The 27,473-nt window shown below is 38.6% G+C and overlaps 1 protein-coding gene across 1 annotated transcript in view; it reads left to right on the forward strand.

The window, feature by feature from the left end:
* Positions 1–2,994: 2,994 nt before the first annotated feature.
* The window catches only part of HEATR5B (HEAT repeat containing 5B), a 51,324-nt gene continuing 26,845 nt past the window's right edge, over positions 2,995–27,473 (forward strand). The window contains exons 1-21 of the mRNA XM_061471050.1: positions 2,995–3,074; positions 3,228–3,396; positions 3,920–4,131; positions 5,354–5,462; positions 6,352–6,501; positions 6,973–7,144; positions 7,520–7,677; positions 8,689–8,938; positions 9,844–9,999; positions 11,383–11,633; positions 12,076–12,187; positions 13,400–13,552; positions 13,843–13,942; positions 14,273–14,382; positions 15,158–15,321; positions 17,302–17,477; positions 18,693–18,798; positions 20,554–20,744; positions 22,240–22,399; positions 23,982–24,171; positions 25,383–25,552. Coding sequence (XP_061327034.1) covers positions 3,271–3,396; positions 3,920–4,131; positions 5,354–5,462; positions 6,352–6,501; positions 6,973–7,144; positions 7,520–7,677; positions 8,689–8,938; positions 9,844–9,999; positions 11,383–11,633; positions 12,076–12,187; positions 13,400–13,552; positions 13,843–13,942; positions 14,273–14,382; positions 15,158–15,321; positions 17,302–17,477; positions 18,693–18,798; positions 20,554–20,744; positions 22,240–22,399; positions 23,982–24,171; positions 25,383–25,552 — 3,216 coding nt within the window. The 5' untranslated portion in view covers positions 2,995–3,074; positions 3,228–3,270. The remainder of the gene's footprint in view (positions 3,075–3,227; positions 3,397–3,919; positions 4,132–5,353; positions 5,463–6,351; positions 6,502–6,972; positions 7,145–7,519; positions 7,678–8,688; positions 8,939–9,843; positions 10,000–11,382; positions 11,634–12,075; positions 12,188–13,399; positions 13,553–13,842; positions 13,943–14,272; positions 14,383–15,157; positions 15,322–17,301; positions 17,478–18,692; positions 18,799–20,553; positions 20,745–22,239; positions 22,400–23,981; positions 24,172–25,382; positions 25,553–27,473) is intronic.

A 27,473-nucleotide genomic window follows, 5' to 3' on the forward strand; every position in this document is an offset into this window, starting at 1 on the left:
GCCTCAGTCCGGCCCGGCGCCTGCGTGCGGCCACCCCCGCCCACCGGCGCCTGCGCAGTTGCCGCTTCCTGCTCAGCGACAGCAGGTAGCTCAGGGCTGCCGGGTGGTGTCGGGGTTATCGCTGGGTTGAGGCGCGCAGCCGCTCGGGTGCCCTGTACTCGCCGGTTCTCTCTCCGCCAGCCCGGCCGGGAACAGTGTGGGTGGAAGCGGCCAAGCCCACTGGTGGTGGCCCCGCGGTGAGGGGTGCATCGCTGCGTGGGCCGTGGCTGCGCGGCGGGTAAGGGGGCGCGTGTGGCTCAGGCTGCCCGGGGCCGTGTTCCCCCGTTCCCCTCCACCGTCCCGAGGGCCGCGGCCGCGCTGTCACCGCCTCACGCAGCCCGGAGCTGGCAGGACGTGGCCGCCGCACGGTAGGAGGGAAACGCGTCCGCGGTGCTCGGGATGGGCTCTGCGTGTGTCGCTGAACGTGTTGGAGCCAGCGCTGTGGTGCCGTCCTGAGGCATTACCTCTCGAAGGGGTTTTGGACCTGGGGAGGTGCTACAGCCTGTGACAGTGGCCGATACAGGCAGTGGGACCCAGGCACGGAAGCGTATTCATCCCATGTGGTGCTTCAGGAGGGTGTTGCTTCTCCTAAACGTGCCCAATTTTTAGCATTTTGGCTTAGCTGACTGAAGTTCGCGTGTGATGAAGATCTTAAGGATTCAGTTAGGCTATGGAACGGTGGCTGGAGAATAGAAAGAAACTCTAGTACACCTGCATGTTTTATAGTCTCTATAATGCTTCAGCATAGCTTGCTGGTTGACTTTGCCTGTGGGAGGTAGCGGTGTATTTATTACTTGTAGCATGCATAGCAAGGCCCAGCCCTCAACAGAATCAGTAGAACTTGGTGGACATTTTTGGCTGAGTTTTGGAGCAAACCTTTGGCCAGTGTAGGTGAGCTTTGGATTGCTGACCAGCAACAGCTGTATATCAGGCTTCGAGTCTTCAGTTAGCTCAGTGTGTGTGTATGTGTTCAATCCTAGAATGGTTTGCACTCAAAGGTGACCTTAATATGATCCAGTTATAACCCCCTGCCGCAGGCAGGAACACCTTCCCCTAGACCAGGTTGCTTAAAGTCCAAGCTGACCTTGAACACTTCCAGGGATGGGGCAGCCACAGCTCTCTGGGCAACTTGTTCCAGTGCCTCAGCATTCTCACGGCGAAGAATTTCTTCCCTTATGTTTAATTTAGATCTCCCTCTTTTATGTTAAAACCATTCCGCCTTGCCCTGTCACTGCATGCTCTTGTAAAAAGTCTCTCTCCAGATTTCTTGTAGCCTCCCTTCAGGCAGTGGGAGCTGCTTTAAGACCTCCATGCAGCTTTCTCTTCTCCAGGCTGTCTTCATAGGAGAGGTGCACCAGCCCTCTGGTCATCTTCATGGCCTCCTCTGGACTCGCTTAAGCAGCCCCACGTCCCTCTGTGTTGGGGGGCCCGGAGCCGAATGCAGTACTGCAGGTGGGGTCTCACCATAACAGAGTAGAAGTGGGTTCTTGCGTTTAATCCCTTGTGCTTCAGTGGCACATCTGAATGTACGTGCGAATTTGTTTGTTGAGGGCTTATGTTTCCTAAGTTTAGGTGAAGAGGTAGGGGAGTGTGTGGAAGCAGAATATGTTCATGCTCTAAAGGCCAGGAAAAAAAACAAACACTTATTTGGGGAGGAAAAGAGTAGTACCTTTCATATGGTATTCCTGTGTTGTGCAAGTGTGATGAGCAGTGTGGGCCGCTGGCATGGTATGTGAAGAATCATAGTGCTGTTATTCACTGTGTTTCTCCCTAGTCTCATGTAAAAGTGTTTTGAGGTGATGCGTCTGTGCATTGTTGACAGGCAGCACCTCCTCAGTTCTTCATAACTTTGGAGGTGCTGGGGAGGGCTATATGTAGTTCTCTGTGTGGCTCTTCCACCTTTCCTCATCTGTCGCTGGAGACGTATGCAGTGAAAAATACTATAATGCAAAGTACCAAAGAGCAGACATCGGGCTGCTTTAGTTTCATCAGCACCAAATCATAAGGTGAATTTAGAAATGTAATGCAGTTGTAAAATGTTGCCCTTTAGTACTGTCTGATGTTGGGGTTGTTTAAAAAAAAAATTAATTTTAAATCACTTCATTTGACTTTAAGAATTTGTTGGGTTTGATCACTGAATGAGGAAGCAGCTGTGAGCACTTGAGCACAAGTGGAACGATGCAGCTGTTGAAAGACATGCCTTACATAATACTCCTTAGTTGCTTATGCTGGTTTTGATTTGCCAGAGACACTAGTTTCAGCAATACTAGTAGCAATTTTGGAGGTTGGGTGGGGTTTTTTGCTTTTTGGGTTTCTTTTTGCTGAAGAAGGTTGATTGAATTTTGTGATTTTTTTTTTTTTTTTTTTTTTTTTTTTAATATAAGTTTTCTTTTTTCACTCTGTTCAGCCTGAAACAGCACAGTTTGTTGAAATGGGGTTTGCTGTGGTTGTCTGCAGAGTGTTTGTTTGCACTGATAGTGTGCTTCAGGTAGTGCTTTGTTGCTGCCCTCCCTCCATTCACCGTTTGAGGAGGATTTCTGGTGTTAGTAATTTGCCTGTTGGGGAGACTTGCAGTCATTTGGCTGCTGCTTGTACTTCCCTCTGGGTTTCAGAGGGCTTATTTGTCCAGCACTTAAAGCAACGCTAGTGGGATCTGGGAAGCCTTAGGTCAGTTCTTGTCTCTTTTAGGGCACTGTTCTTGCCTCTCTCAAGTTTGTGGCGGGTTCATCACCTTCTCACTTTGTTGAAGGTGTTGAGAAGGTGTCCAGGTTCATGCGCAAGCTTTGGGAGTGCAGGTCTTGATTAGGGACAATCTCTATTCTGTTTTACGTAAGAGGAGACAGAGAGATGACTCCTTTACCTTTTTTGTGTGTGGATTTGTTTGGCTTTTTTTTTTCCTCCTTCTTTAAACAGGGACTTCAGTATAGTCTTTTCTTGGGTAAGAGTTAGCATCCTGAAGATGCCTGTAAGTGCTCTTTATACAATTAACAACTCTGCTTCCTGAAATACTAACAGATATACTCAGTTGTAAATATGTGAGTAATATTTCAGTGGGACTGCTTAGCTAAGACAAGTCTAAACAGGGTGAACCATGATAATATAATCAGGATCTCATCATTGTATTTTTTTCATTTTCAAAGCTTTGTACTGTTATACTTTATGCTAATATTGTTATTTCTTTATTTTAGAATTGCTACACAAGTTTACAGTAAAACTGGAATTTAACCAGTTATGGAGCTGGCTCACAGTTTGTTGCTGAATGAGGAAGCATTAGCTCAAATCACAGAAGCAAAGAGACCCGTCTTTATCTTTGAATGGTTAAGATTTCTGGATAAAGTACTGGTAGCTGCTAACAAGGTAATTTTGCGGTGTCCCCCCTCTCCTTCTTTCTAAAACATTTATATTAATTTCATGCCAGAGAAAGTTGACAGGTGATGGCCAGATTTCTGATTCAGCCTGGAGAGCCTCTGTACTAGTTTCTAGCTGTAGGCAGTCAGTCTGACTCTGTTATATAATACATAGCTTGGTTTGAGTTCTTCATTGTCTTAAGTATTTGGAAGGCAAAACCTTCCTTCCAGAGTAGGGATTCTTGGTGGTAAACAGGATTAAAAGATGTTCTAGGCAGGCAGGGCTGTATTTTTAGTAAGTATTTTAAAAAGGCAAAACCAAATGGAGTAACAGTGCTAATTCTGAGCATTTAGCATCTGTCTTTGCTATTATTGAATGTACCTTAAATCTCTGTGAGACAAGCAGTTTGCTGACCTACATACAAGGGGGAGTGGTATAAGGTTTACTTCAATATCTTGTAGGTTTTGCTGGGTGTTGGAGGCAAGACAAAGGATTAAGTAACTTTCCTTACTTATTTTTGGTCCATTAACAGACGGATGTCAAGGAAAAACAGAAGAAACTTGTAGAACAACTAACAGGACTCATCAGCAGTTCCCCTGGGCCACCTACGCGAAAACTACTAGCAAAAAATCTTGCTGCTCTTTACAGCATTGGAGACACATTTACTGTTTTTCAGACACTTGACAAGTGTAATGACATCATCAAGAGCAAAGACGATACTGCAGCCTACCTGCCCACAAAACTGTATGTTTAATATAACTGGGGAAAAGGGAGTTATTTTTAAGTGGTCCTGGGTATTAAAGAAGAATATGATTGTATACATGCACGTTACGTTTACCTTTTGCATGTTCATTTGTAGCTAACGTGCTTGGTATAGCAGAGGAAAAGAGCAGGATTTGGATTGTGGAGGGCAGGACTCAAAGGTGACACATACATGGCTAGGTGAAAGTGAGATGTTAGATGTTTTCCTTTAGGCAAGGGACTGTCTTATGTCTCTTCATATGCTTATGTCGTGGAGAGGATAACAGTTGATGAAGTGATGCAATGAAGAGATCCTGCTAGTGGAATTATTGCTGATTGCACACAGGTACCCTTTTTAAGATGAAACCTGCAGATTGTCAAACAAGAGTGTTATCTGTGCCCAGAGAATTGTAAGCAAATGTTCAAAGCTTTTTTTCTTTTTCCCCCCATCAAATCTTGCCCCTACCATGATATACTGCATATGTCTCTCAAACAGGGTCTGTATACTTGGATTTGTGTGTGCATGTGATCCAGTTCTTCTTTACTCAGAGGAGCTGTCTCACTGGTAAAGGTGGGCTATAATGAGTCAGTAATAAATAGGTTTACTAAACGGTAATCAACCCAAGATTTTCAGGTTTAAAAACAAGGCTTGTTCCTTCATGATGAAAAGGTGAATGTTTTCAGGAGCTGCTTCTTGGCTGGCCTGAAGTAATTTGTTATGTAACCACGGTACAGTGTTACTTAAAAAAATCCTAATCGCAAATGGCAAGGCAAGAAAAATACGTATAGAACTCTTTTTATGGATCCAGTGATTTTTACAGTGCCTATAAATGTTCTTGTGTTATGCAGTACTTTATATATTTTAATTTTAGGCGTGGAAAAAAACATCATTCAGTATCTACAGAAATGTGAGCATATATTAAAGGGTAGGGGTTATCTTGCAGGCGCTTGGAAAAGAGACACTTTATTGAGACACAAAACCCTACTCTTGCTTACATTTCAGCATATACTTGTCTTCTCCAGAATCTATGTGTAGATTCTGTAGTAATAGCCATTCAAATACATTTATGTTCTTAGAAGCTGATTAAGGTTTTCCTTAAAGTAGTGGGGGATAATAATTAGTTTTTTATTCATCAGTGATTATTAAAACATACATTTTTGAGCATTTTATCTTCACTTATATGATACAGAAAAAGAGTACACCAATTCATGTCTTTTTTCATAGGGCTGCTGTGGCATGCGTTGGAGCATTCTATGAAAAAATGGGCAGAATGCTGGGTAGTTCTTTCCCAGAAACAGTGAATAATCTTTTAAAGTCTCTGAAAAGTGCAGAGGTAAGTTGCAGATTATTTATATATGTGGTCTTGATTCCATTTAGACTGAAACTTGCTTCCCCCAGCAGAGTTTGCCAGAGTGCCTGATTATCTACCTAGAAAAATGCAAATCACTTACATGGTTAGTATCAAGCGAAACACAGGCATGTATTTTTACTGCGGAAGAGTTTTTAGAGTTTTGTCATACGATTATAGTAGTTGCTTCATAGTGACATCATTAATTAAAATTGTAAAATGGTTGTATGTACCATTACTAATTACTGCATTAGGATTTCTGATCCTGAGTAAACCTTCAGTTGTTTAAAAATTAATAGTAAATACTTAAGTCTTGCACCAAGATGTTGCTCTGCATGTGAGAAGGATACATTGCTCCCCCAAAAAGAGAAAGAGTGTCATGATACTGGGAGGATGTGTCCTGTGCTGTTGGGTGTGCTTTTGGTTAGTGTTTTGGTGGGTGTGTTTTGGGTTTGGGTGTTTTGTTTTGTTTTTTTTACCCTCCAACTGTAATTACTTGCCTGTGTGCAGGTATAGTAGGAAGCGGTTGACTACCTGGGATTCCTGTTCTTCCAGCTGATTTTGCCTTGTTTTCCCAAGGCTGCAGCCAGGGCGTGGGGGCAGAGGTGGGTAGGACAGAAATATCTTGTCTAGGGTAATATGTTGGATCATCTTAATCTATGTGACACCTGAGGTAGTGTGAGTAAAGCTGTGTATAGTGCTTACTGCTGTCTAAAACCAGAGAGCTGCAGTTGTATGGCTGCAGTGAACTGTATTATAAATGTTTCAAAAAATGTTCCTGCCTGGAAACAGGAAAATGCAGAATTATGCACCTGGTTCAATATGAATACTGTGTCCATGTTTTTTGCATAAATGTTTTTGTGTGTATGTGCAGTCTCAAGGCCGCAGTGAAATTCTGATGAGTTTACAGAAAGTCCTCAGTGGACTTGGAGGAGCAGCAGCTTCTTGTCACCGTGATATTTATAAGAATGCCAGATCTCTGTTGACGGACAGATCTATGGCTGTACGATGCGCAGTGGCTAAGGTGAGTTTGTTTATCACCAGTCCTGTAATTGTAAAGTACCTGCAGTCTAATAGCAGCTGTTGTTTGTGATAGGAAATTTGATAATTACTTGAGCAAGGTAAGTCCTTATTAGTTTATACTAATAATTTGAATTACTTCATGCAAACAGAGGTACTGTAATACTGTTTTCCCTGCTTCTTAAACAAACATGAGATAAAATATCTTAGCTGTGAGCCTCAATGTGAAAAGTTTTGGTAACAGTTCTTTTGTTATGCTTTCCTCTTTTATTTAAGTATTTCCCTATTCCATAAGGCCTTCTGACTGTTTACTCAGCAAAGTTATTTGGTGAGTGGGAGAGTGTGTGTGTGTAAATTAACTTTGAAAATATTCATATTAAAATACTTGTTGAATAAACCTGATAATTACACTGACACTTAGATAAAAGGTAAGAATGGTCTCCACTGGTGCTCAGCAAGTCTTTTTTTCCTACAGTGTCTGCTCGAATTACAGAATGAAGCAGTGTTTATGTGGACAGCTGAACTTGAGAATGTTGCAACGCTATGCTTCAAAGCTCTGGAAAACTCAAACTATGGTGTGCGAGTTGCAGTGTCAAAGCTTTTGGGGACGGTCATGGCTACAGCACTGATACCAAAACAAGCAACAGGTACAAATCCTTCTGGATTTCGTTTCAAAGTGGACAAATTGCACGTTCAGTACCATGTTACATTACAGTGTTGTAGCGTACATTATTATTCCAGAAGATGAAAGCTTGTAGTTGGATTGTTTGGTTTTATAAACTCTAAGTTAAAAAGAGAAAAGATTGCAGAATCCCTGTTGTCATAGAAGGACAGAGCAAACTAACAAAAATCACCTGGGAAAATGAACTTATTTCTTAAACATGAAAACAAGCTGTTGTCTGAAATACTGGCTGGATTTCTGTTTGCAAGACAGTTTTTAATTGATAAGTCTGGTTTCAGGATCATTGCTTGTAATGTTTGGAACTTTGGGATTAAATGATAACTTTCCTTTTTTGCAAAAGTGATGCGGCAGAATGTGAAGAGAGCCACGCTTGAGGAGGTTTTGGAGCTTATGGCCACAGGATTTCTGCGGGGAGGATCTGGTTTCCTAAAGAGTGGTGGAGAGATGTTAAAAGTAGGAGGATCAGTCAATAGGGAAGTGCGAGTTGGTGTTACCCAGGTTTGTCATGAGCTGTATGTAATATTTTTAACTTTTTTTTTTTTAAGTAAAGTAACATTTATACATAACTGTCACCCTTTTAGCAGGGAAAATGCACACTTTTGTTCCTTATTTGTTTATAAGTTTACTTACAAGTCTGGTTTGACCCACCTGTTTTGTTAGATGTACATGTAGTGTCATTCATCTAAGCTACTTTCTTTTATTATTGATGTGCATTAACAATAGCTTGAAATACGTGCCAAAGAAAGCTTATTTGATCAGTGTATATGAGGTGGGATTAACTCGCAAAAATATTGGAAACCTTAGTATGTTGAAGACTTTAGTTCCACTTTTCAATTTTTTTCCTTTTAGGGAGGGCACACTGTTGTCCTTTTGTGTGTGCTCTTCAGCTGCTGGGTAGTTTTACAGCCCTAATTTGTTAAACTACATTTCTTCACTCCATATGTCTGTCTTGAGTAGCTGAAATCTCCTGAATGTGGAAGCTCCACTTGTCTGATAGAGAAAGGTGGCAGCAGCATCTCTTCAAGTTCAGGGATTCTCACTCTGACATATGTTTCAATATACTGCAGTAACTTGCCAGAATCCACATTTTTTGATCGTGGGGTATTTTGTGAAACCCATGCTATTTTTCTAAGCCCTTTTCAAGTGAACTTGATGGAAATGCCTGGTCTTCATTGTGAATTAGAACACATTAATGTTGTTGCTGTTATTAACATATGCTCTTAAAAATTCTAAAGAGGCACATATTTAGAGCAGTGGACCGGGTTTTCTCGCTGTCATCCAAAGAGTATTTAGTGCTTCACAGAATGTATAGCAGTATAGTGGCTACTCTTGGCACTGGAAAACAGTTCAGTTTCTACAGCAAAGACCTGGCTAATAGATTGATTCATCCTGTTTTGCTACTGTACTGCATTATGCATGAGTATAACTGTAGTGTTTAGTCTTTGGTGACTGAATATAGTCCTTCATTTCTGTTTTAATTGGATCTGTTTGTAATTTCTGAATTTGCAGGCCTATGTTGTGTTTGTCACAACGTTGGGAGGTCAGTGGTTGGAGCGCAACTTTGCTACATTTTTGTCCCATGTACTTGATCTGGTCTCCCATCCTCGGGCAACTCAAACCCATGTGGAGGCAGTTTACTCTCGAAGATGCGTGTCCTTTATCCTGAGAGCAACTGTGGGCAGCTTACTTGGGGAGAAAGCACAGATTGCAGCTGCCAAAGATATATGTCAAGCCATTGGTAAACAAATGAAGGCAGTGGGTAAGAGCCATTTTTCTTTCTTTGAGATCAATTAAAAGTTACTGTTGTTATACTGGCTCAGGCATTTTTCAGCTTTCTCATACTTTGAGGAGTAATTTTGTTCTTCTGAGATGAAACAGTTGCAGAAATTCTTCCTCCTGCTACCTTGTTAAAGTTGCAGGCAATTGTGTTATGTATTTGGTGATCGGAAGAACTATTTATTTATTTATTTATTTATTTTTTTTAGATTACTTCCCTTCATAAAAGGGGAATGATTTTCTAAATTTGTACTGTAGTAGACACGTAAACATGAAGTTGATATTGAAGTCCCTTTTCTTTGAAGTCACAGTTGCTGCTTCTGGGATATTTTATAGGAGAAAGAACCTGCAGTGAGATCTAGGAACTTAATTTGGGTAACTTTAAGAGGGATTAGTGGTTGTGATTAATTATTTACAAGTTTTGGTGGTCGGGGTTTTTTTTTTTTTTGTTTTGTGGTGTGGTGTTGTTTTGTTGGGTTTTTTTAGTGTTATTTCATACACATATATATGCAATTTTGTATGCAGAACCTAGGTATGTCAAGATTATGATTTTGTTACTCTCTATAGATACAATACACATGCTGCACACATGTATACTTGCTTTTGGTATGTTATACTATTAATCCTACCTCTCAGTCCATTGAATTCCATAATAAATGATGGGCATAACTCTTTCATGGTCTTCTGATGATTGTGTTTGGCTCATAGCTGTAAAACTATTTCTCTTCAGAACACAGTTACTTTGCAAGTTCATGCTATGATCAAGCTTGTGGCTTTGTTTTAATATAAGGTTGATGTCAAAACTGAACTATCCTTATTTATCCTGTGTATGGTGAGATGTGATTCAAGTGGAAGTTAAGCAAAATATTTTTTCTTTCTTTTTTGCAGAAGCAGTAGTGAATGATGCTAACAGTGAAAATAAATCAGGAGCAGCTGATGTAGCTGCAAGCCAGCATGTAATGGTGTGTGCACTCCAGGAACTGGGTAGTCTGGTTCAGAGTCTGAATGCCACTGCATCTCCTCTTATTCAAGAGCCCTCTATTGGTATGCAAATAGATTTAAATAGATGAAAGGAAATATTTGAGCAATGAATATGAAATATCATTCAGTCTAGTTAAATAATAAATCAGTATATAATAAATAAGGTGATGAAACTGGCATTCCTTGTAGTATTCCAGGTAGCTACATTTGTTCAGCTCATTTCTAGTGTTTAGTGTCCTAACTTTAGGTCAAGTTTGATTAAAGTATTAAGGAACTATTTTGATCAAAGTTTGCTTGCAGCTCTTTTTTAGGGTGATTAAAGTTGATTTTTAGCATTGATTTGTTTCTGATAATAGTTTTACAGGAAATAAAATGTTTTGCTACAGAAGGTCTGAAATATTTGCTCCTGGAAAGCTGTATTGCCCTCAGATATCAAATTTCTGTGGGGACATTAAGAGTATTTTGTTGGGATGAAGCTGTGGATAGTCTCATTTTAAGTTGATAAGGGTTTGTATGGTATTTTCCTCTTGTTTATTTTAACATCTAAATTCACCTTTACGCTATAGTGTTGCAGGTTTTTTCAGTTTGCGGATGTTGAGGGTTTTTTCCAATTGAAGTGCAAGCTCCTTTAGATATTTCATTATATAGATTGTTGTCTTGATGCATATGACATCTTTCTCATACTGATTTTGCTCCAGCCGTGGTGTGGGGAAGACTGTGCTCGTATTAATTCCTTCTGGCTGCTGTGCCCTGTAAGAACAGAGGGGACTATCTCAGAGTTACTTCTACCTGCTTACTTCATAGCAGCTAGCACAAGTTATGCACTAGCTACAGAAAAAAGCAAAAGATAAGGTGTCAGTGGGGGCTTTGAAGTAGGAGTTCGCAAAATTTGAGATCTGGACTAAGGGAGGTGTTGGTGTGAAGACGGACTGGACTGAAGAGCTCAGGTAGAAAGCAAGGATTAAGGAGGCATAGAGGTTAGAATGTGTAGAAGGATGCAGGGTGACAGTGGGAGACAGCACTGTGTTAAAACTAGAGTATAGCAGTCGGTGACTTCTGTAGGGTGTGCTTTTCTACAGTATGAAGCAAACCCAAAGATCAGTCTTAATGTTGTTCTGTTACTGGCAATCTCTGTAAAAGAAGTCAAAATTGTAGCAATCATCTCATCCAGTGCCTGTTCCTTATGTAGGATTACTGCCTCTTTTCAGTTGTTCAAGTAGTAGAAGTCAGTGCTGTGGTTCTGGCAGCTCCAGCATTGCTGGTAAAAACCTGATTTGGAGAAGCATATTGCTAATAATGTTTCCCTCTTGAAGAAGGTGAAGTCATAAAATTCAAGTACTTTAATTCTGATTTTCTTAACTTTCTTGTTGCCTGTCTAGTATCAATTTAGTTGTCTGTATTAAAGAGCTCATCATACCTCTAAAACTGTAAACTCTCTTTCTGTAGGTCTGTTGGAGACAGTAACTTCAGTTCTTCTTCATCCCAGCATGGCTGCTCGGCTTGCTGCCGCATGGTGTTTGCGGTGTGTAGCTGTGGCATTGCCTTTTCAGTTGACTCCATTTTTAGATAGATGTGCAGAAAGGCTCAACAATCTGAAGACCTCCCCTGAAGCTGTTAGTGGCTACAGTTTTGCAATGGCTGCTTTGTTAGGTGGTGTGCATCAGTGTCCCTTAGGTATTCCTCATGCCAAAGGAAAGGTGAGATGTTTCATCTGTGAGTGTACTAAAAGATACCTTTTTGTCTAGAAATAGTAGCTTTGCAAAATATGTGACATGGTAACAACATAAAGCATTATCAAAACTGAGCTTGTGCCTAGAAAGAGAGCAATTGCCAGAGCATGTGTTTGTAGTATTTCAGTTGTAATATTTACCACCTTTATCTCCCCACCCCTTTCAAATTTGCTTTCTTGTTCAGCAATTATTCATTAATATGCTAAAGAGAATATTCCTCTCTGCATTGTCATATGCAAAACACTGATCATCTGCATGAAATGTAATCTGCATTAATTCTTTATGGAAGGTCAATTTAAATGATTTGAGAATATCTTTATATATAGTCTGTGAGGGTGGATGTGTTGCAGTAGCTTTCAGTGGCTTAATTTATGTATTTAAAATACATTGGTTTTCATCATTGATGCAGATGGTGGTCAGTATTGCTGAGGATCTGTTACGAACTGCTGCACAAAACAGCAGGCTGTCCTTGCAGCGGACTCAAGCTGGATGGCTTTTACTTGGAGCACTTATGACTTTAGGTTTGTAAAAATTGTTTTTTTGTTTTGGTTTAATGCTTGTCCAACATTTCTTATATCCATTGTGGCAAATGGTCTCTGCATATGATCAGTCCAGTATCTAGCACATATCAAGGGAAACAGAGTGTTAGTGATTTATTTTAGCCTTGGTTTTTTTTTCTGGGAAAAAGTGAAATATTAGTGTTTATGTAAGCTGAAGGATAGTAGAAGGTGTGGTACTTAAAAAAAGAGTTCTGCTCTGGTTTTAAAAACCCAGTCTTTAGTCATTCTGTGGAAAGGGCAACCCCTCATCTTCCTTCCTTAATCAGTGCAGAAGAAGTGGAATGTAAATGAAACACAGTGAGCATTTCAACAAGTTGCATATGTGTGTCTGGAGAGGCAACAGTACTGATTATAAGTGCTATCAGTTTAAAAACTGTTCAGCTGTCTTTTAAAAAAGCCAACCTTATGTTCGTATCTGCCGTCACAGAAATACCAGAAGATGTATTTTGAAGGTTCTAAGTATACTCTTGGATTTTGCAGCAATAGTAGCGGGTTGTGGGTTTTCTTTTTTGTTTTTTTATTAATACTGGAAAATATAATAAAGTTCTAACGCATTCTGCAGTATTTTGATCTCTCAGCAAATACCATTTGTTTCAATCTAAATTGCCTCTTATATTACTTTTTTTTTTCTTCCCAGCTTACTGTCATGTTTTTCTAATAGTGTATCCCTATTTTAGGTTGTCCTTCTCCAATATACGTTTAATGCACTTGCACTGAATCTTCTAGAGCTTTTTCAGAAATTTTCTTTAAACTTGGTGGTTAAACTAGTTACGTAATTAGCTGCCAGGTTTTCTTCTATTCATTTTATGAACAAGTTTGAGCAGGCTACAGAGATGGCCTTCAAAGTAATAATAAATAATCGTAGAAGTCAGAATGAAAAGATTGTAAAAAGGCAGTTGGCAGTGGTTACGTATTGCATGACCAGGTATGGAATTGCCTATTTCGTATTTTCAGTACTGATGCCAACAGACAGGCTTACCTATAGTATTTATTTGTCACATTTTCAACCTAGAAATGAGAAAGAATTTTTTGGGCTTTTCGTTGTTCAAGCAGGAGAAAACGAAGAAAAGTGAAGTAAGAGGAAAAATAAAGAGCAAAAGCCTTCATGACAGATTTTTCACTTAGTTAAACAGTTTTTTTAATTATACTGTTACTTCATTTTTTTTTGCACAGGTCCTTCTGTCGTTCGGTATCATCTGCCTAAGATGTTGCTGCTGTGGAGAAATGTATTTCCACGTTCTCTCAAGGAGCTGGAGGCAGAGAAGGCGAGAGGAGATTCTTTTACCTGGCAAGTAACCCTGGAAGGCCGAGCTGGAGCTCTCTGCGGTAAGGATTTCAAACTGCAAGATCACAAGTGTGCAGTAAACCAAAACACGACCCTAAGTATTACAGAGAGAACTCTTGTAACTTCACTTATTTTCAAAGAAAGCAGGAAGATGTGTCAGATTTTCATCACTGTGACCTGGTTTTGGCACATAGTTTTATGAACATGTCGCATAGTCTTTGAATAACCATATTTAGTTGCTGCTTTTTGGATATTCTCTTAGGATCTATTACCTTGCTCACGCTTTGTATTTGTTTCAGTAAAATTTTAATTTAGATTATTTTGTTATTAGCCATGAGGAGTTTTGTTGCTCACTGTCCTGAGCTCCTTACTGAGGATGTGATCAGGAAATTGATGACGCCCATAGAATGTGCCATGACAATGATGTCGCAGTAAGTAGCAATTTTTGCTCTCTTTTTTCACTTTTGTCTTTTCCTGGATCTGAAGTACTGGAACTAATTTGTTTTAACTCATATTCTGACCTAGTGCTAGGAGCTTCTTCTGAGGAGGTACATGTGTCTAATATACAGCAGCATGCATTTTATATTAGAAAAATTTGCTCCATATGGTTACCTCTGGAAATATAATTGTGTTACTCAGAGTAGTTTTCTGAACACTCTTTTCTTGTCTTAGCTGGAGGTCTATCTTGTGACAAGCTGAAAATGCTCTCTTCAATAACTGCAATATTTCTTTTTGTCTCTTTTCCTGTTTTGGTTCTATAGTATTCCATCAGTAATTAAAGCCCATGGAGCTCATCTCAAAGCTAGTGCAGCTATGGTCCGTTTAAGACTTTATGATATATTGGCTTTATTACCTCCAAAGACGTATGAAGGTATGTAAATTTTTAGCAATTTTTATTAAAGTTAAAATTCTATTACTCTTTTTGATGTAGTTTTGGTGCTTGCTTTTGAAGCAGAAATGATTCAATATAGATATTAGGAGTCTCCATGGGTCTTGTACTATATTCTTCATCTTCTATATGTTGTCTTGACAGTATAAATGCAGAGTATGAATACTGCAAAATATTGAAGTAATGCTTAGAGTATAAAAGTTACAGTCTCATTTGTAGGGTTGAGATGTACAGCGGTCATGTTCTGAACTCCAATTTAGCTGTTTATATTGTTGTTACTTAAAAGCTAGAGAACCCTGTATATTGGTATACTTCAAGGACAGATGTGAGAATGAAGATTCAGTTTGAGTTTCTGGTATTTTTTTTTTCTTTTTAACCTGATCTGTTCTGTTAGCCAGATTTATGCTATTATTAGTAAATTGCCAGGCATGATTTGCCACATGATCTGACAGATTAGCTTTTTGGTTTGTTTTTAATTCATTAAATTTACATCATCATGTTGATGAGCATATTCCCACAAAAATCTGGATTGTCATCCTGGAGGGAACGGCCTCATCTGTTATTTAGAGCACTGAATTTAGAATTGGGAGCCCAGGGTTCTCTTTGAAGCCTTTCTCTCAGCTGTGGTCGTGTCAGGTTTCCTTCTCTACTTGCTTTTTGTAAAATCAAAGTAATGGTACATGCTTTGATTTGGAATGTCTAATCAATGTTTTGAATAAGAAGCAGCACCAATTCTTTTTAATGTCCATTTGTTTAGGATCATTTAATGCACTTCTTCGAGAGTTGGTAGCAGAATTTACTTTGACAGACAACTCTGCTAATACAACCACATCACTCCTAAGGTCTCTTTGTCATTATGATGATAGCGTTCTTCTTGGCTCTTGGCTGCAGGAAACGGATCATAAGTCAATTGAAGATCAGGTAATAAAAACCCTGTAATAATAGAGTTATCTACAGTATTTGTCTGTGTGATGTGTATGTGAGGGAAGCCTTCTACAACTGAAACTTCATGCCTTGTTTTTAGTCTAATTTCAGAGGTTTGCTAGATGCAAGTCCTTCCATCTATAGTGAACTGTTTTGAGTAAAAGCTGCCTACAGCCGAGATATAAGTTGCACAATGCTACTCATATGGTTGTGGTTAGCGTGCTAACCTAACTTCTTTAAAACAAAGCAGTGCTCCCCACCCTGATCTTCCCAGTCTGGCAGTTCCGTTATTTTATTCTGGGTAAAAAAAAATAATAAAGTTCCACTTAACAAATTTTATAATGAAACTGCTGTCAAATTATCACTATTCCAAATGGTGTCACAGCAAATCAGGATTTAACTGGTTTTAGAGGTGTAGTATGAAATCCTACATTTAGTTTGGGAGCACTGGCACAATTTTGTTGGCATCATCAGAAATACGCTGCACTTGGGAAAAAAAAAAAGAAGTCTTTGAAACACAAGAATTGGTGTGGGTTTTTTTGTGGGTTTGGTTTTGTTTTTTTTTAAATAATTCCAAATAATCTCAATAATTTTTGGATCAGTTGCTAATGTTGATGCAGTTACCATTTTTTGTATGGCCTTTGGAAAAGGAATATAACATAGGGAACAATTTGTTAATGTTAAGTATTTTAGGAAACTACCTGATAACATCCTCATTGCTTTCCTAATTTGTGATGACTAGGGAGGGGCTGGCTGCCTCTTTTCAAGCCTTTTACCCTCATAAACTTCAGGATTTAATGACACAGAATGAAAATGTTTGTCTATCTGGATATACCCACTATATTTCTGTCTTCATAGTTCTGCTGTGATTTTTGATTTCTCTGTGAACTGCGTTCCTTAGACCGCTCACTGTTCTCAGCAAATGCTGAACTGTGCCATCATAAACTTTGCAACTCAGCTTCTCAGAAATTTCTTGGCATAGGAAGAAGGGCGGAGCTGAAAGCGTCTCTTCTGCCACAGACTATTTAGTAATGGCAAGGTTTCTAAGAAGGCAGCTGTCTGGATTGAACAGATCCAAAAGCTGAAGATTGATACCAAGTGTGAGAAACCAAGGGGAAACTCTTTCTGAGAAAAGATCAGCAGAAATTTGTCAAAGAAAAAAAAATACATTTATAGAATTCCCTCATTTGTCATGGTGGACATAGTAGACTTCCAGTCTACCAGAGCTTTCTGGGGCATTCCTACTCCTCTCTTCCCTTCCCCCCCCTTCTATTTTACCTATAACCTGTAAGACAGTCACTGTTGGTAACTGAAGCCCTGTACTGCATCACAGATTCTCTTGTTTTATATTTTAGTGTTATGAAAGTCTCTATAAATGTTTGCTCTGTTTTCTGACCTTTAAAAAGAATGCAGAGCTACTAGATTCCAGTTTTGTTTCAGGATTAAATATTTAACAAATCATGAAGATAAGTTTTCTTTTCTGAGGTGTTTCCTGAAAGAACGATGGTTAAGAAGTATTTTCATGATAGGTATGCTCGTCATTTTAATTCTGTTTCTGAATTTTTCTGTACAGGGAATTGCTACAAGCAAAACTGATAATTTAATATACTGTATTGGAACTCAGTGCTCAAACAGAGTGAATGAATAGCCTTTGTAACGAAATGGCACATTGTAGTTGCTGATTTGGAAGCTACTGTTAGTACCAAAATCGATCTGCTTTTGTCTAATTTCCATCTCTGACTACCAGGAGTAGTAGCCTGTGCATTTATCCAGCTGTTAACTGCTTTGACCCTCTGGGATTTAGCTGACCCTGTAAATGCTAGTGTTCTTATGCATGGGGGCACTGCAGTTGCATTCAGGTGTCTGTAAGCCATTTTGGTTTTGTAACCCGCTGCATGTGTGTTTTTGTTATCTCTAGTATCTCACAAATTTTATGTGCAAAGGTATATTCTGAGGTATTCATGTGGCATTTTGCAGCTTCAGCCAAATAGTGCATCTGGAAGTGGTGCTTTGGAACATGATCCGTCTTCTATTTACTTGCGCATCCCTGCTGGTGAAGCTGTACCTGGTCCCCTTCCGTTAGGAGTATCTGTCATTGATGCATCTGTGGCTCTCTTTGGTGTGGTTTTTCCTCATGTCTCTTACAAACATAGGTCAGTTTACATCAGTGTTCAATTTCAGAATCTAATGCATTGTTTTCTGAATAATATTTTTTTCTTTCTTAAAATAACAATCTACTTTAATATCAACTGTCTTTAAATTCAGGGTTCAGTATCTGGTGTTCATTGTGTCTTAGGATTCCAGAGTATGTCTACCCAGTTTAGAAATAAGGCAATTTCCTCAATTTTATTAGTTCTGAAGATTAGAGTTCAGAAGTGGAGACCAGATTCTTCTCTCCGCCATGTAACAGTAGTAATATCTCTGCAACCAGAATTTCCTGAAAAAATACCCACTGTAATTAACTTCAGATCAGCCTTGAGAACATAGCAGCACTATCCATTGAATTTAATTTGGCTTCCATGAGTAAGACCATTTGATTTCTACTTGGCAAACAATTTTATGCATAATGAAAAAGAGCAAATGGAATTCAGCTTATTTTCCTTTGTGTTTTGCATTACCTTTGCAGAGTTATGAGTTGTCAGGACTACTTTTGTCATCCTATTTAGCTAATTCGTCACTGAGCACGGAGTGAAAGCAGCTCTAAGATGCATTTCAAAGTAAAATTATCCTTCAGTGCAATCCTGATGGGAACAGTTATTTTCCTAGCAGTCAGTCTCATTTTGCAGTAAGCTTGAGGCAAGCTTGCAGTATTTCAGCTTGATCTATATCAGTTCTTAGCTTTGGAAAGATTTGGCTGGGAAGCTGTGGAGTAGCTAAAAATGCAGATTATTCATTATACTTCTGTTCTTGGTGTCCTCTAGGGAGTACTCCTCCTCCCAGTAACACCTGGCATGGTCAAATGGGAAAGAATTGAGGTTAAACAGGGAAACTGATAGGAACAATAACAAGAATGCAGAGTGCAACACTGTTTTGCAGGGCAGTGGAAAGGCAACATTGTTTCCACTCTTGTCCTCATAGTTTTCTAGTTATACAGCCAAACATATCTGAAGACTCCCTTCCTCTTGGTGATGTTTTCTTCAATAGAAATAGTAAACATCTGTGGATGAGCTAAAAGCAAAGGGACTGTTCAGAATAACAGCACCCTTTTTACCTAAAGTGTACCTTTCTGCCTGCTGCAGTCCCTGAAGCATAACTTCTGTGACTGAACTTAAAAGGCCTTTTTATGTGTGGGGTTTCTTTACCAGCTGTGTTTTAATTTGTATTTTGAAAGAACATCACTTAAAATTATGTTCTTTTCTTTGTTTTAGATTACAGATGTTGGATCACTTTGCTGAATGTGTGAAGCAGGCTAAAGGTGTTCGCCAGCAAGCTGTGCAGCTTAATATCTTTACTGCTGTTCTTAGTGCCTTGAAGGTAAAACTTGTGAATTTGTAATGGAGCCAAAGCTCAACAGTTCGATTCATCGATTTGTAGTCCATACAAAAGGTTGTTAGAAGAACATTACTAAAGTTACCACTTAAACATTCAAGTTTCAAAATGCCAGAACTGATTTTTTTTTTTTTTCAGATATTGGCATAAGCTGTTGTTTGCATTTATCAGTACAGAGCGAAGATGTAGTCAGCATTCTATAGTACTTAAACTTCCTTAATTTTTCAGTCCTGTAGTTTTATTTGCATTGTATTGGTGGATTTAAAAACATTGTCATATGTACTCAAAACCACCCTCATGTCATAGAGTATTGTGCAGATGAGGCTTATAGAAATAAAAACAAAAAGGGATTTGGGTTTCCATTTTGGATGTCTTAATTTTTTCTTAAGACTCGCTAATATTGCATAGAATTGTAGATGCTTATGCATAGTCCCACTGACTTCAGTTACAGGTCTGTGTTCTCTATCTACACTTGGAAATCCAGCCTCATGCCATCATGTTAGGAAGCTAGATGACAGCAAGTCACAAATAATATCCCTCAGAAATACTTGCTTTCAGTGAGTTGCATTTCCTCAAGGCTTTCTGGAACACTGTCTTAGAGTGTAAGGCTTTCTTTCTACTAGGCAATTTTTTCAAAGAGTTTCCTTTTTTTCTTGATGCTATTTTATATAGTTTCCAATTCATGAGTCTGTTGGACAACATCTGTCATTGTCATGCTTGTTCATCTGCAGAGCAACTAAGTCCTGCACACTGAGAAAGCTACCCTTGTAGATGTGCCAGCCTGTAGCTAAAGACTGGATGAGTTTCTTCGTGTCTCACTTTTGCCACACAAAATTGGCTGCCTAGTTTAAGCTGATTGTTACTTGGGCTGCATGTCTTTAGTTGACGGCAAAATACCCTGGCAAAACAGCATCTCTCTTGCTTTGTTCTTAGAAACGCGAACCATGTTGCTACAAGTTGAAAAGTAGATTCTGAGACAGGTATCTGGAATTTCCAATACCATGCTAAATGGCTGAAGAACTGTCAAAATTCGGCTGAAATGAGTATTTCAGAAGAGAAAATGAGGATCAATTTCTTCCTCTATAATGCGTACAGTGTTTGTACTTTACATGTTTTAATTATTTTTCCCAATGTAAAAGACTCGGTGAAAGTTGTAGTGAGAGGTGATGTACTATTAATGAAATATAGGAGCCAAAGAAGCTGCAGAAACAGTGGTTAATTTTATTGTTCTGTAAAATATTCATATAACAGGCTGTATAAAAGTTTGCAAAGATGTGATCATTAAGCAAAAAATAATGTATGTGAAATGTCCTTGATTTAAATGATTCTTGCAGAAACATAACTGAGCTGTGGTTTTCTTGTTTCAGAGAGAGAGATGTTGCAGTTAGATTTTACAGCATCTCTTTTTCTGGGGTATCCTGTATAAAGCTAGCTCAGATTTAGTACCGGTACAGTGCACATAGCACTGTAATGCATTTGTAAAAGGCTGGTGCAACAGGTCTTCTGGTACGTGAAATAGGCAGTGTTGGTAAATGTGAGATTTTACTGTTGATCCTGAGTTTTAAAAGTTTTCAACAAGTATATTTTAAGATAAATGACCACAAATCTAGACAAAAAGTGAAAGCACATCATTTTTAATGGAAGATCTCAAATACAGTAAACTTGTTTGTACATTTTCCCTTTCTCCCCTGCTTTGGAATGTTTTTTTTTATTTGTTTTGTTTTTTTTTTTTTCATTCAGGGTTTAGCTGAGAATAAAAGCACTTTAGGACCAGAAGAAGTCCGCAAATCTGCTCTGACATTGGTAATGGGTGCCCTTGATAATCCTAACCCTATTTTGAGATGTGCAGCAGGAGAAGCTCTTGGCAGAATGGCTCAAGTGGTTGGAGAAGCATCTTTCATAGCTAGAATGGCTCAGTACAGTTTTGATAAGTAAGTTGGTTTTGATTCAGAAAAGGAAGTAAAAATATCATTTAATGTAGTTTGGAAGATTCCTCTGCTAAATACCATATTGATGTTTCTCTTTATGCTTGATTGCTATGATTATGTAGATCTAACAAACCTTCATACAGGGTCTTCTTTTGATTTATTTAATGTGATTCTTCCAGGAATAAAAGCTGAGTTGTTAAACTAGTTGGAATGTGAAATTCTACCAATAAATAGTTTTTGATGAGTTACTTGAAAGTGACTACTGCTTCAGATAGATAAATGCAGCTTATGCTGAGTACATCTGTAACACGAATTGTGTGATAGTGGATCTGTTAAATTATGTCAATATGTAAAGATATTATGATTAATCTGCTGGCTAATGGTTAGATATAATCCATCTTGCCCCCTGCCCCCCCCCCCCTTGTTTATCCCAGGTCTTTAGAAAGATGCATGTCAGATATAACAAGACCATGTTTTCCATTTTTTGGCTTAAATTTAAGACATCAGCCTATCTGTGAATCAGAATGCACCTGCTTCAAGGCTGCAGCCCATGTTTTTGGCTGGCCAGACTGTGTGCACATAGCCTCAGCCCAGCTCTTCTACCATCATTTTATCTTGTAATAAAGTACATCACCTTTACCATCTTTCCTTGAATTTCTATTACTAGGACTATTTCCTTGGTTTCTTATCTAGGATTCAGGTTGCTAATGGTTGCCAGTCTGTTGACACTGTCAAATAATTTTTTTATATTTGAGATTTGCATTTAGTTTGTTGTTCACTGACAGTTAAAAGCACACTTGCATCTCATATACAGACAACCAGGACAAACTCTCAAACCTTTCTTTGTTCTAATTAGGATAGCCACCTTTTGTTTCTCCTCCACAACCCCTGAAAAGGTTTTAATTAAGAAGTTATGTATGTGATATGATTCCAAAAGCAGAAGTATCATGGAAAAGACTCAACAAGTCACTACTTCATATGACTAGATCATTCAGAATGCTCTTCATTCTGGTTTAGTTTCATTAATAAAATATTACTAAAAAAAAATAAAAAGAAAAAAAAGCTTTATTGGGAAAGTCACAAAACTCAGCTGTAGAAGAAAATAGCTGTATTAAAAGTTACTCAGCTGACTTTTCAGTGGAAGTTGTAGCTGTGGGTTTCTTTGTCATTTGATTCCTTTTCACTGCAGTGGTCTAGCAATGACTTTTCTGATTCTTAAATTAGTCTGCTATGAAACACTGGTAAGCCCTAGATGCCTTTCCTGTAGTCTTTCACTTCCAAAACTCTTCTTCATCTGAAATCATTCCTGCTTGTCTTATATGTAATCCAGTTTAATATGAATTAAGTACACTGGTTTTGCTTTTGTTGTAAAGGCTTTTCAAGATCTTGCAAGGTGGCCTGCAGAACTTTTAGTCGTTTGCACTGTTAAGGTACTTGAAAGGTTCTTTGTAACAAACTGAGTGAATTACATGATTTCCTTTTATTTAATCATTGGTAGGTTAAAATCTGCTCGAGATGTTGTATCAAGAACGGGCCATTCTTTGGCTCTGGGCTGTCTCCATCGGTATGTTGGTGGAATAGGTTCTGGACAGCATTTGAAAACTAGCGTTAGTATTCTTTTGGCTTTGGCACAAGATGGAACCTCTCCTGAAGTCCAGGTAAAAACCGCAATCACCACAAAACTAAAATGTTCAAGATTTAAAAAAAGTAAAAAATAACATGTTCAGATGCTCTTTAATAGAGTGTCACGTATAAGACAACTCATACGGATGTAGCATGTGCCAGGGAGCATGAAGAAAGTGGAACTTTACTTATAAACTTCTACAGTACAGAATCCCAAATATGTACTGCAGTCAAAATGTAACCTCTCTATTCACTAGGGAAGCAGTTGCAAGTGGTCATGTTAATTCAAACTCACAAGTGTCTGTTTGTCAGTGGCACCAGAGTAATTCACTGTGGGTATATTTCTAGCTTTACCGTAATTGCAAAGCAAAATGCGTTAGTTTTACCTTAGCTGTAAACTAAAGTTTTAATGACTGGTTAATGGTTAACATGTGTTACTTGAGTCTGGGGTCATGAGCAGTAGTTTTCTTTGCCAAGCAATTTCTGTATATGTGACAGTGTCAATAGCATATGGCAGTACATCATCTTTGGGGGGTTATATTATGATAACTGTTGCAAGCCTACTGCAGTTAGGGGACAGAAAGGGGGCTAGTAAGAGCCAAGTCCAAGGTAAGGCAAAACTGGGGAGGAGTTTCTATCCACGATGGACTGTAGACATGTGAAGTCTCATAGGAGGATAGATTTACTCTTAAAGGTTACTGGTAGAGTACAAAGGGGACTAAATATAATGTTGAAAATGCAACGCCTTTGGAGCTGTCAATTAACTAAAAACACTGTGCAGTTCATAAAGTTTCCAAAGTTGAAAATACTTGGAAAGAGAATGCATTGTCTTTACTCTCCCAGGAGAAATTTGAGGAGTCAGTGTCTTGGTCTGTCTTTACTCCCTCTGAAGTATCTGTTTGTAGATGCTGCTGTAAGGGGAAGAGAGGGCTAGATGGACCAGTACATTTGTCTTTAAAGTTGAATATTAGAGGGAAAAGCACTCTCCCCCCCCCCCCCCCCCCCCCCAGTAATGAAATCTATCACAGTACTAGAATAAAAGAATTACTTCAGAAGGAGAAAAACAAAACAAAACAAACCCAAAACGCAACCATCTTTGCTTTTGGTGTTTTGTTTTTTTTTTTTTGGGGGGGGGGGGGGGTGGTGTTGGTTGTTTTTTTTGGGTTTTTTTTTTTTTTTGAGTAACAACATGTGTCTTGTCTGTGATTATGTTGTAATTGCCTGATACAACAGGTAATTTCACAAGTTTCTGCAAGGGAATGATTATCTGAAATTGTGACTGACTTATGCATTAGCAATAGGAAGTTGTGTGCCCCCTTTGAGTAGGGGCAGTTTATACCCACAGATTGAGAAGCTGAAGCCACTCGTAACTGTACAGAATGATACTTCCACCTTGGTTTAAATTGTTTACTTGCCAGACCATATACTAGAGTAGCTTCTTTTTCCTCAGTTATTTAAACTCCCAGATGATTGCTTGAGATTGAGACCTCTGGAACACATCTGGAGTCAGAGTAGCTAACTAGAGATGTTTAAGGAAGGACATAAGTCTGCATACAAAATGATGTAAATTTCCTAAATATATTACTGAAAAATATTCCTTTTTTTTTTGTTTGCTAGACCTGGTCTCTCCATTCACTTGCTTTGATAGTAGATTCTAGTGGACCAATGTACCGTGGATATGTGGAGCCAACTCTGTCCTTAGTTCTTACTCTGCTCTTAACTGTTCCACCATCACATACGGAAGTGCATCAATGCCTAGGCCGATGTCTTGGAGCTATAATAACTACTGTTGGGCCTGAGCTGCAAGGTTAGTAGGAATTTGAAGTGAAACTAAAAATCTAATTTGTATAAAGATAATATATTGCAGTCTTAAAGAAAATAAAGTTTTGTTTGTTGCAGTTGCGGGTGGGGAGGGAGTGGTGTTCACAAAGTCTGTTACAGTCATGCAAGCAACCTCACTTCTGATCATACTTAAGACTGCTTGGGGCTTTTTCAACGGCAGCTGAGGTTTGTGTAAAGAAGTTGCAGTGGTGTATGGTGTTCTGGTTAATGGCAAATCTGCATGGTAGGTAAAAGGTGAAGAACACTCTTGCTGCATATTTTGCTGTTAATATTTTTGTGTATTGGTGGGGCAAGAAGGAAGATTTTTCCCTCCGCTTTTTTTTTCTTTTAACACAAGCAAGAGTTTTAAGTTTGACATAATTGATAATATTTGATCTGTAACTCATTTCCATTAATTCTTGATATTCTTAGGTTGCTGTACCTTTCTCCAGCTGTAGTTTTTTTAGAATATTTATAGGGTGGTCTTTGATGCAGAGAGCCAGTGCCTAGGAAACTTTAAACAATTGGATTTAAATTTGTAGCTGTGAAATGTTTCTGGATGGTCTAATTGAACTTGTGTATCTGTTTTCTGTGTGTTAACCTTTTGATCTGGAGCATCATTCACTTTTTAACTAAACAACAGCTTATGTAGAATGTCTTCTGCAGGTTACATTTTTCTGTAATTCAAGATTTTTTATAAACCTGATGCAGGTTAATTCTCAAAATACAGAATGAGATTGTTTTTCAAATTAAATATTGTTCTTTTAGAGTTCATGTCCTGTTATAGCAGTGCAACTCATCTATTGGAGCTAATTAAAATTACATGCATGTTAGCTTAAAAGTTATCCGGTATTGTAGGAAATGGTATGGTGCATGAAATGTTGTCCATATGTATAGAATGAAAGAGACTTTCAGTATTCAAATTCAGGTTTCATGTCCTGGGAAGATATTCTCAAAATATTTCTGACTGAAGATAATTGATCCAAGGTTTCATTTGGACAGGACAAAAAATACTGAAGTACTCCACAGTGTTTCTTTGAAGTTGTGTAGATACTAGTTTTCAGTAGGAATCCAGAAAAGTTGCATGTTAATCTGTGAACTTTGAAGCATTAACAATTCTTGTTTCTCAGAGGTTTAAAGCCTACAGTTGCCATACAGAAATTATCCTGTGTTAAGGGTATTGTGTTACATCATTAGGTAATGGAGCTACAATTTCAACAATCCGTTCTTCCTGTTTGGTGGGATGTGCAATCACACAAGACCATTCAGACTCGCTTGTTCAGGCAGCTGCCATATCCTGCCTTCAGCAGCTTCATATGTTTGCACCACGGCACGTCAACCTGTCCAGTCTGGTTCCCAGTCTTTGCGTGAGTACAAAATGCATCCGTTTTGTTCCTCAGTTTTATGTACATGCTTAGCAGAGGACTGAAGTACTTAACATGATGTCAGATATGCCTATATGTTATAAGCAAGTCATATTTGCAAAACACTACAGTGCAATAAAGGATGCCTGTCCGCAGTCCATTTTAGATCTTTTTAGAATGCTGCCCAAATTGAAATCATAGGGTCTGATTCTCTTTCACCCTTGATAGCACAAAATAGCAAGCATTTATATGACTGAGAAGATGCCGAAATGCTGTTTCCTCTAACTCATTGCACTCCACAAAGGGAAATGGGTGAGCTGGAGAAGAGCAGGTGATTTTGGAGTTATTGTACTCTCAGTATAGTAGATGCTGAGATTCAAATTCCTGTGCTGCTGCTGTTAGTGTTGCTTTCTCCTTCCATTAATGTTTTGTCAGCAAGTCTTGGCTTGAGGCTGGAATCCAAACAACCCAGTATGACTGTAAGAGGAAAGGTGCTGTGTGTGGGTGTGCATTTTGGTATGATTTTTTTTGTTGTTGTTATTACTACTATTTGAAAAACTTTTAGAGGGTTCAGCAGTCCAATGTCTGTTAGGCATTTTGTGACATTTTTTTTGACAGTTGTTCGTGTCATTCTTTGTGGAAGTGGTGGGCCTGTGTTACCTGAAGGAGTGTCATCCTACTTAGGTCAACATTGGACCTTTTTCTTAGTCTGACATCCTCTCAGTGTACATGCTCGTCATCAAGCACTGACCCTTGCTCCCTGCACCCCCCTACTCTGGAGCACTCCTGAGAGTGAAGTGTGTTCTTAGAATGTGTCACTTGTCCTTTCACAAAATTTTGCATGGAGTGCAGTGTACTCAAAAGCAGTATGCCCTTTTGTACAAATAATATGTACAACATGACAAGTGATCCCTATAACCATTTACTCTGTAAGTACCCATGGGTAATATTACAATGATGTTCATACAGGAATGACTAGTGCTGTCTTGAAAAATTTTCCGGGGGTTTTCTGATGTCTCTTTCCTGTTCCTTTGTGGTCCTCTGCTAAACAAAAGCTGTTTTTCTTCTCTTTTCTCATATTCCTTACTTCCATGTCATACTTAGTGTGGTAAGTTTTCCTCTGAATTGTCTTGCACATTTATTTATACTGCAGATACATAGATACGTAGGCAAGGTTTGCCTTACCTGCCCCATTAGGAAACTGTTCATTGTTTTCTAACTCATTTTTAAATTGAGTTAATGCCAGGTATCAAAATTAAACCACACAGTTCCACAATCTAGTTTCATTTCTTCTTCCTGCATTGGCTATATAGCCACCAGTTGTTTGTTTTGTAACTTAAAATGGGGAATGCTCTTTCCATTAATTAAATCCCCTAAATGTTCTGTGGTTTAGTTCCATTAAAACAAACTCAGTGTGATATTTAGAGGTTCTTTAAAGTCTGCTTGTTTTTTCAGGACTAAAATCTTGTATATTTGTATGTGGAATAAAGTTCTACTGTTCAATTTTTTTATAAACTATACAACCCTTTCATTTAGGAAAGCAATTTCCATCTGCATAAAAACCTAATATCGAGAAAGCAAATGTGTATTTGGTTTATTAAAAACAAATTCCCCAGGGTAAATAAAGAATCAAAGTTTCTTACAGTGCACTCTCTTCCACTGTAGAAAAACAGAGTTCTCTGTGCAGCTACTTCCTCTTGGGAAAATAGGGATCATGCACACTTCTTCTCTAAGAAAAGTATTTGCTTATACTTGAGGTGATTCAAAAGGAATTAGAAGCCAGTATTGGTTAGTAAAGAAATACGAAGCTGTCTCATTGAGAGGCACCTATAAAAACATATGTTGTAAATCACTACAAGTTTGAAATAGAAGTTTTTGATAGTTATCATGTGTGGTGCACTTGATGATGGCTTTTTGTTTAAGA

Source organism: Pezoporus flaviventris, unplaced genomic scaffold (genome assembly GCF_033815535.1).
Source record: "Pezoporus flaviventris isolate CSIRO_AGI_PZ_B2104156 unplaced genomic scaffold, CSIRO_AGI_Pfla_v1 ptg000066l, whole genome shotgun sequence".
Classification (NCBI taxonomy): Eukaryota; Metazoa; Chordata; class Aves; order Psittaciformes; family Psittacidae; genus Pezoporus; species Pezoporus flaviventris.